Genomic DNA, 9,586 nt, shown 5'->3' with positions numbered 1-9,586 from the left:
TACTTAACCTTAAATCTACTAAAATGCTTGTGCATGGCCTCATCATCTCCCGCCTCGACTATTGCAATATCCTTTTCTGTGGCCTCCCTGCTAACACCCTTGCACCTCTCCAGTCCATCCTCAACTCTGCCGCCCGACTAATTCATCTCTCTCCTCGCTACTCCTCCGCTTCTCCCCTCTGCAAATCTCTTCACTGGCTCCCATTCCCTCATATCCAGTTCAAATGACTAATACTGACCTACAAGGCCATCTATAACCTGTCTCCCCCATGTCTCTGAACTAATCTCCCGATACCTTCCCTCACGTAATCTCCGGTCCTCCCAAGACCTCCTTCTCTCCTCCACACTTATTTGCTCCTCACCCAACCACCTCCAAGACTTCTCCCGAATAGCCCCCATCCTCTGGAATTCCCTGCCCCAACACGTGTGGCTATCAACCATACTCGGATCCTTCAGATGGAACCTGAAAACCCACCTCTTCAAGAAAGCCTGCAATGACCCCACTACCTCCTCACCACTACCGGAGATATCGCCTCAACCAACACCGGAACTGCTGCAACCCACCAACCTACTGTCTCCTTCCCCACCATCCTGTAACATGTAAGCCCGAAAGGGCAGGGTCCTCTCTCCCCTCTGTATCAGTCTGTGATTGTTAGTTTGTTTACTGTAAGTGATATCTGTAATTTGTATGTAACCCTTTTTCATGTACAGCACCATGGAATCAATGGTGCTATATAAATAATAAAAATTATTATAATAATTGTAAAATAAAAGTTAATCCAGCTCAACGAACCATGAATAGGCTTTTGTTCACACAAAGTGCATAACAGAGGACAACGTCAGCTAGTATAACTTCTATATCAATGCGTTTCGGGTGACAGTCAACCCTTAGTCATGACTTTTTAACTTTAAGGGCTCATTCTCACTTGCGAGAGACTCGCATGATTCTCGTGCGAGTCTCTCGCATGAAAACCCGGCACTGCGGCTGGGACTGGAGCGTGCGGCTGCATAGAAATACATGCGAGTCTCTCGCAAGTGAGAATGAGCCCTTAGACTTCAACTTTTTTTCAATCTGTTGTTCATCTAATTTCTATTCCATTCACAACTTTAGCCCCAACTTGATGTCATATTTCTTCTAGCTGTACTGCTGATCTTGTCCCATTATGAACTTTGTGTGAAATAACTCAACGCACAGTGACTATACTTTTTTTTTTTTTCCAGAGAAAATTTGCATGTAAAATGGTAGTTGGGGCTAAAGTTGTGAATTGAGCAGAAATTAGATGAACACATTTTTAAAAAATTGAAGATCTGCCGAATCCATATGTCCTACTTGTTTTATTATGCTTTGCTTGTAGAGCGCCGTCATATTCTGCAGCACTTTACAGACGTTATCGTTACTGTCCCCATCGGGGCTCCCAATCTAAATTCCCTTATTGGTAAATCTTTGGCGTTTGGGAGAACCCCGAGGAAACCAATACAAACTCCTTCCAGATGTTGTCCTTAGTGGGATTTGACCTGGCCCCTTACTGTAGTAATCTTCATCATCATGGGCCTCTTCTGGTTATAATGACCTCTCAGCCTGGGCCCCTTCCTGGTGTAATGTCCGTTCTGCTGCTTTTTTTTTTTTTTTGAACACATTAAAATATATATTCTTGCATTCCTCTGCTCCTACAACATGCAGTGTCCTTTTTCCATAGCCTGAAGCTGACATGAGCATGCTAGCCATGGGTGGCGGATGATGTCACTGCCATGCGCCGCTCGTGACAAGCACACAGACATCAGCTGCCAGCCTCTGATTGGCTGGTGGCATGTATTGCAGTGCAGGGAGCCAGCGGGTCTCTGTGCTGCAGTACACTTCAGCTGAGGACGCACATCCAGCTGAAACTGGTGCTGGTGTCGACATGCCCCCTTCCCACACAGGACCATTCACACCCTCTGCAACCACAATTGATACCCCACTGGCCCTTTTTATGTTTTTTTTTTTTTTTTTTTTTTTTTTTTTTTTTTTTTAACACTGTAGCTTCCTGTTTCAGGAAATAATATTTAGATTAGCCCTAATAAAGAGACCACGACCCTATCTTTTGTATTGAAGCATCTAATGAGCGTGTACAAAAATCATTGTGAAGGGGAGCAGGGTCAGCAGTGACATTGTCTTTTGTGATTGGTGGATCCTGTGTCTTCAGCTGTGTATAGCGGTATTATCGGTTATCATCCTGCCTCTGATGACAAGGAACCTGCTGAAAACCTTTTTCCTGATTCCTCCTTCACACGTCTGTATAAAACACGTGTGTGAAAAACCGGTGTCATCACTGTGTCCTTTTTACCATCAGTCCTCAGTGTTTTTCCGGTATGTATAAAGAAAGATATGACAACGCTTCTCCTATACTTTGCAACAGATTTTATTTCTGTCCAAATGATTGGGTATAAGCTTGTTCTTGGTGTTATAAACATGAGTGTCTGTCATTTATTTCCACTGCTTCCTCCAGTGCCTGCTCTGTCTTTACAGAGGTGGTGGAGAATTGGGCTGTAACTGGCATAAGCAGGGTAACCTGGAGAAGAAGCGGAATGGTCTGGATGACCTGGAGGCTTGTATTGTTCATCTCCACGATGTTGGATTTTCTCAGCCCTGTCGGACATCCCTAGAAGCTGCCAGCGCCGGAGGAGTTCTGGCCGGAGCTCTGTACAATTCGAGGCCGTGGCTTTTCCGAGCCATGGTCTTGGAGGTACCACATTAGGTTACATAGTTCAAATAGTTTGTTTCTAGATTTTGCAATTAATGGGCCAGTTCTTAGGTATGACATTGCTGTGTTTATTGGTGGGGATGGATTGTACAAGAATTTACGGTGACTGGTCAAACAATCGAGCGAGTGCTGCGGCCCCTATGGGCAGACCCTCAATGTGAGATAAGTGAAGACCAAAGGCTAAACCATCAATAAAGACCCCATTATATCTAGAAAATATATACAGTTTTATATCGGACAAGTGTACTATCCTTTAATATTAATGAGAAGGCGATTCGGTACCAGGAACAGTCAGAACCGTGTGAATGGGCAAATCCATAGGCGAGCGCTGCGCTTTTTTTAATCTCCATATTCGTACTGAACTGGAGCATAATAAATGCCGTAAAAACGAATGATGGTTTGTCCACTGGGAACTACACTAATCACAAGTATGGAGGTCCTCTGTCCCCTGTGTGAACGCTCTGGAGCCGTGGTGCACATGTATCTAGGGGGGGAGCAGTGGTCACCAGTGTCCACTATCGCTCTCATAGAAGTGAATGAAGTGGTGGTCTCACCTGCATATGGGGGACCCTGTTCTCGTACTTCACTTTTTACTTAATTATTAACATAATGCCCATCTACGAAGTGCAGCAGTACAATGACCATGCCGGTTTCTTCATTAGGCGCCTTTCCTAAATGTGTTGGCTACAATGATGGACCCGTCTTTACCACTCACCATTGAAGAGCAAGATGAATGGGGCGACCCTCAGGGTAACGCGCAGCACTACAGAGCTGTACGGGCTTACTGCCCTTATCAGAACATCACTCCGCAGGTAGGAGCGACACTGACGCCTTTTTATAGCCTTGGCTTTATCTTTTATTAATCTGCAGTTTTCTTTAAAATTTGGGTGAAAAGAGAGAATAGGCGTCAAAGCGTTGTGCCGACCTCGCCAGTCTATCCCTGACCTGCAGAAGAGCTAATGTGTGCGTTCAGAAAAACTGACCGCGGCTGGACTGCCAAATATTCTGGCTTATTGGACTGTACATAGAAAGAAAAGTGTGTAACCATTTCTGATCCTATTACGCTGTCATGGTCGTGTCTGTTTCTTTGTTCTCTTGCAGAATTATCCCTCAGTTCTGATTACGGCTTATGAGAATGATCAGCGCATTGTGTTAAGTGGATTACTGCAGTACGTGAAAAGGCTCCGGACAGCTGCCCTCTGCCATTTTCAGGCATCGACATTGCCCGGTGAGTAAGTGCCAGTAAGTGAGCGGCGCCTCCATCTATATCCGACTGTCACTTGCATACTTAATTCTAGTAGATCTGTCAACACCATCTCCCCCCATTTTACCTTTGAACTCTGCGTTTGGCTATCCCTCTGTTATTCCTCTTGGAATCCTTTGAATAAATTGACGGATGTTTTTGTTTCTCTTCCTTGCCTGGATTCGCCTTCTTATTCTTGGGGGGGGGGGGGAACGACATTCACACAAATGGGTTTTTCGCTCATGTAATGTGCGCTTGTGCAAAGAGAGGCTACAGTTGGTCTGTTTGGCATGTGCTAGACCTCATGGGTAAATATCCCCACAGACCTCAGGACGTCGGTGGATAAAACTCACAATTTGCACTAACCTGGCCCATCTTATGCACCAGACTAGGGCCACTATATAGTAGGCATCTTTCTGCTGATGCGCACACTGAGTGTGTCTGTCACGTCTGCAATTTGCGGATGTGACTGGTCCTTTACGGTCAGTGCTCTTCTGAACTTCTTCACGTATGGCTATATGATATGGCTGGGCAAATCTTTGGCAGTTCTGCCACCACCGCACCATTGTACTGTTGGTCTGACAGTCTAGAAAAACACCCTGTCGACCATGAAATGGGCAACAACCAATTGTAAGTTTTCCGAGTTTTTGGTGCCTTTTGGTTCTTAAACAAAAAAAAAACTTTTTGGTCCTTATTAACCATGAGACACTTTTTTTTAAAGAAGTGCCCCTATGGGAACTGGGAATGAAAAGATTTGTGTAATTGTAGAATTGCTAAAAAGTAAAGTGTATAATACAAAGGCATACTGGTGTGTGGTTTGTTGTGGTGTTGTGTTTTTTTTGTTTTTTTTTTTTTATTATATTGTACTTGTGATACTATTTCAGATTGGAGGATGCCAAATATACTGCTAGATGTTCAGCCTGGAGGCAGTCACACGGATTCATTATCTTGGGAAGATTCCTTGAAAAAGGTAACAAATCGCACACAGTCACTTGTGTTCTCAAAATCACCAGTAAAATCGAGGTAACGCTCTGGCAAAACTGATGGCGCAGCCTGTCTGGTTCAGAGCCTCGGGAGTGGGGGGGGGAATCCCTGTCATGCTCCGCCCCTGAGGTCTGCACTATGTAGAATATAGTGTATCGGTTTTGCCCGGTGTGTTCCCTTTTTTAACCCTTTCGCTGCTAGTGATTTTTCAACTCTTTTTCAGCCTCTGGTAGTCTGGACAAACCTTCAAGTACAAGTAAAACTTAAATTGGAAAATAAAAAATATATTAACCCCCCCCCCCCCCCCCCCCCATACCTATATCTTCTTGTAAGTAGACGCTTGATACATTAAAACATTATCAGAAAGCCACTCAGAACTTGATACACAGTCGCCATCATGTGTTTTTTGGTTTTGTTTTTTTGGTTTTTTTTTCTATACCTAAAAATTAATATTGGTGTCTTAAAGAGGACCTTTCACCAAACTTTAAAAAAAAAAAAATTGCCTTTCCGTTGCGGAGATTATTAGCAATTTACAGTAATTTTTTTTTTACCTGTTGCGTTGACTTTTGCTATATCAAATTGGGTGTCATCAGATCTCACTGGGGTTATGTACTTTTTCTTTGTATGGTGTTTGCACATGATAAGCAAGCAGCAACAATGGAAAGGAATTGCAGACCCAACTTCCATTAGCTCAAAACAGGCGTTTGGCGCAGGTCGCTGCACCGTCAAAAGGATGCATGCGGCGGCAAAAGCATACCTGCGCATGGCCTGTGTACCCAATGCTAAAGATGGGGTACGCATGCAGCGGCACGGAGGAGGCGCGGCAGGGGGTGGAGCTTCACGACGAGCGTCCACTGCGCCTCCAAATGTAAATGTGAAATAAGCCTGCCAGGTCCCTTTTGTCTGCAAATGTTGTGTGGTTTTTTTTTTTTTTTGTTTTTTTTTTTTGTTTTTTTTTTTTTTTGTTTTTTTTTTTTTTACTAAGCTATTAATTTTTACAAGACCATTTACAGTTTCCTATCTTACAGAATTGCAATGTGTCCGTAAAAATTGGATGCCATACTGATGGTCTATCTGCACTGCCCCATTGAATAACATGGGACCGAGTGCTGTCCGATTTTAAAAAGAAAAAAAAAAAAATAGCAGTTGTCCGTTACACACTCGTGTGAGCTCTTTAGCCCAGCTCTTGCAATGTTATTAGATCTTTACCGAGCATGCGCCGGCCTAAGAAATTTCGACACGTGATGAATCTCGGGCAGGGGATGCAGGTCACTCGGACAAGAGGCAGTCGATGACCGATACCGAGAGGAGAACAGGCAGGGAGCTGTAAGTGCCACTCCAGCTGCACTTATGGATCATTAACATAAAACATTTGCAAGGGACTGCTAAAAAGAAAAAAAAAAAATCACTTTTCTACAACCAATAGATATGAATTTAATGTCCTTTACAACGACTTTGCTTAGATCCCATTAGTTTGGTGTACAAAAACCTGCGGACAAGTTCCCTTTTAAAAAAAAAAAAAAAAAAGGACACACATTCAGCTGAAGTAAGGGCTGGTGTTGGCGGCCCTCACCCACCGGGCCCGATCACAGCAGAGACTGCTGCAACCGCCCGTTATGCCTCTGCCCCTATACCTACATCTATATTTTATCTATCTTCATAAAATTATCAGACCTGGAGAATTTTTTTATACATTTTAGAAGCAGCAAGCAAATCACCACATAAAAAAAAAAAAAAAAAAAAGTGCACCCTTTTTTATAGTGTTACATGGCATTTAGGAAGTTTATTAGTTCATGTGAAACACCTGAAAGGCGAGGATACCTGAGTAACATATCGTTATGTCTTATCTAGTGTTGTTTTTTTTGTGTGTTTTTTTTTCTTAGGTGGCCGCGCATCTTGCTTTTCTTCACAAAGAACTGAAACTGTAGGAGAAAAGATGGTTCCGACATTAGAGGCAAAACAGGAAATTGAAGTACTTAATGAAGCGGAAAGGACGTGATTACCACGCCTCTCTACCATGCAGCAGATTGGTTGCAGAAGTTTCTGCTGTTTTCATGCATTGAAATAGTTTCTGCAGCAGCACGTCCATGAATGTCTGCAAGCCCCATTTCCCATTTAGGTGAATGTGACAGTCATAGAAAAATATACTCTGTAGTAGACCGGCGGACACAGAACCTGTGGCGTTACTCTTGGAGGACAGTGCTCATATTTTGTAATCCTGAATCGTCCCTTTTGGGGACTGCACTTTTGAATAAAAAAAAAAAAAAAAAAAAAAAATTTAGATCAACCTGTCATATTATCATTTATAGTTTATCGCGTCGTGATGGCTTCAGTCCTACAGTGTGATAAATGTGCTGAGGATGAGGACGCTCGTCTGCACTGTGCTTTCTCCCATTAGGTAACGTTCTGCCGATGCGTGCTGCATGTAATACATTACTTTGTTGAAAAGTGGATTCTGCAATGTATTTTTCATGAGATTTTACCGATGCAGATTTTTCTTCACTTGGGTTAGAAATGTAAAAGTTGGCAACCTCATAACTAAAGTGAGAAAGGAGCGTTATGTAGATGCTTTAGGCGACTGCTCTACCTGTTCTACCAAAAACACTTAAGGATGTGAAACATCTTTTTTCCCGTCTCCCATGACGGCACACATGAGAGAGGGGATCCGCCCTGTCAGGACAGGAACCCTACTGAAGATAAAAGGGGCGGTACCTCTCCCTCGCTTCAGTTGGGTTTCCTGTCCTGACAGGGACTCGTGTGCTGAAGACGGCGTGTCAAGATGTCTGTACCTTCCCACCCCCGTGCCAGCGTGGAAGATCAGGCAGAGCCTGGGCGTCGGGGGTGGAAGCGCCGTCCACGGGTCCCCCAGGGGGTCAGCGTAAGAGCGGGCGTCAGCGCAGCACGGTCAGGGGTCCAGGGGCTCTTTCGTGGCTGCCGCGCCGCCCGCCCCCCTCTGCCGATGTCCAGGAGGGGCGGCCTTTCCTGGGTGGCTCCCCTCTGACGTCACGCGCAAGGCACGCTGGGAATGGGCGTGCCCGTGTGACGTAGGGGGCCCTCCGGTGCCCATTCACAGCCCGTCACTCCTGCCACGCCGCCGGGATGATCTTTTGCCGGCCAGCGTTTTCCCCATGGGCGCCGCCATCTTGGATCCCGGCGGCGTGGCAGGAGGAGTGACGGGCTGTGAATGGGCACCGGAGGAGGCTTGAGAGTGCAGTGGATCCCTCTGATAGAGGGATGACCACAGAAGACGCATTCATGCCCAGAAAACTTCACGAGGGAAGTGGGGCAAGAGAGCAGCAACAGCAGCAGCAGCAAAAGCTCTCGCCAGATGCAGTGCCGAGCCGCCAGCAAACCAGAAGTAGCCGCTCAAGTGGTGGGAGCGCAAGTTGTAAACACGACTGGCATGACTCTGAGACGTCCAGAAAAAGCGTCACGAGTGCATCTGAGGAGCCTCCGAGATTGGTACCCTTGATTGACAGCGGTGGTGAGTGATCTACGTGAATGTCATCCTTATGGTAACGGGGTTCCAATTTTTCTGTTTGATCACTAGGGGTCTAGCGGCAAAAATAGAGCATGCACCCTATGCAGACACCTGCTGGCAGGTCAGTGGCAGAAAGATCTCTGCGCTGACTGTATAAACAAAGCCATACGGGATGAAATCCCTGATTAGGTGACTAGCCTTAGGGCTATAATACAAGAGGAGGTGAAAGGCTCCCTAAAGGCAACCCTTAAAAGGGCGAATTAAAAGAAGCCGTACAAGGGACTCGGAGGCCTCGCTAGTGCAAAAAGGCTGTGAAAAATCCCTGTCACCCTCCACCTCCTCTTCCTCTACTCAATCCTCAGAAGCCTCCTCAGACAGAGATATAGGGGGCCATCTGTGTTTCCAAAACAGACAACGTGGAAAAGCTGGTCAAAACTGTCAGGTCTACAATGGGCCTTAAGGAGTAAAAGTCTCGTAAATCATGGGAGTAGGTTATGTTTGGAGGACTGGAGGAAAAGGAAAAAGAAAAAAAAAAAAATGATAAGATAAAGGCTTTAATTGACAGGGAATGGGCAAAACCCTGAAAGGTCGGGTGCCTTACCTTCTACATCAAAAAGGTGGTACCCATTTAAAAAGACTCAGAAACCTGGGAAAAATTCCCAAAGATTGATGGTGCCATAGCTAAATCCTCAAAAAAAAGTATTTCTACCATTAGAGGACTCTGGCGTGCTGAAAGACCCGCTTGATAAAAAAAAAATGGTTTCCTGAAGCATATCCAGGAAGCATCGGCAGGTGGATAAAAACCAGCAATAGCTGGTACTTGTACCGCTCGTGCCCTCATGGCCTGGCTACAACAAATAGAGGACCAGATCAGGGATAAAGTTCCTAGGGACGAAATACTGTCTAACCTGACACTGGCGTACACGGAGCAGTGGCTTTCCTAGCAGATACCTCAGCAGATGCCATGAGGTTAACAGCTAGAGCGGCAAGCTTATCAAATGCAACAAGGCAAACCCGGTGGCTTAAAGGGTGTCCGGGGGATTTGCCATCAAAACATAGACTGTGTTCCATTCCATGTGACGGCCAGTTCCTCTTCGGGAAAAAACTAGAGCAAATTTTGGAGCATGTGGCAGGGGTC

General features: G+C 45.3%; 1 protein-coding gene across 4 annotated transcripts in view; it reads left to right on the top strand.

Annotated features, from left to right (window-relative positions):
* Positions 1-7,248, top strand: part of PREPL (prolyl endopeptidase like) — a 48,743-nt gene extending 41,495 nt beyond the window's left edge. For all 4 annotated transcript variants that reach the window (XM_073564190.1, XM_073564191.1, XM_073564188.1 and 1 more), the window contains 5 exons: positions 2,506-2,722; positions 3,403-3,552; positions 3,842-3,968; positions 4,868-4,953; positions 6,851-7,248. In XM_073564190.1, coding sequence (XP_073420291.1) covers positions 2,506-2,722; positions 3,403-3,552; positions 3,842-3,968; positions 4,868-4,953; positions 6,851-6,895 — 625 coding nt within the window. In that variant the 3' untranslated portion in view covers positions 6,896-7,248. The remainder of the gene's footprint in view (positions 1-2,505; positions 2,723-3,402; positions 3,553-3,841; positions 3,969-4,867; positions 4,954-6,850) is intronic.
* Positions 7,249-9,586: the final 2,338 nt, after the last annotated feature.

Source organism: Dendrobates tinctorius, unplaced genomic scaffold, assembly GCF_039654945.1.
Source record: "Dendrobates tinctorius isolate UK_male_01 unplaced genomic scaffold, ASM3965494v1 ptg000434l, whole genome shotgun sequence".
NCBI lineage: Eukaryota > Metazoa > Chordata > Amphibia > Anura > Dendrobatidae > Dendrobates > Dendrobates tinctorius.
Note: the sequence above shows the minus strand (reverse complement) of the source record. Positions and strands in the feature narration are given on the sequence as shown.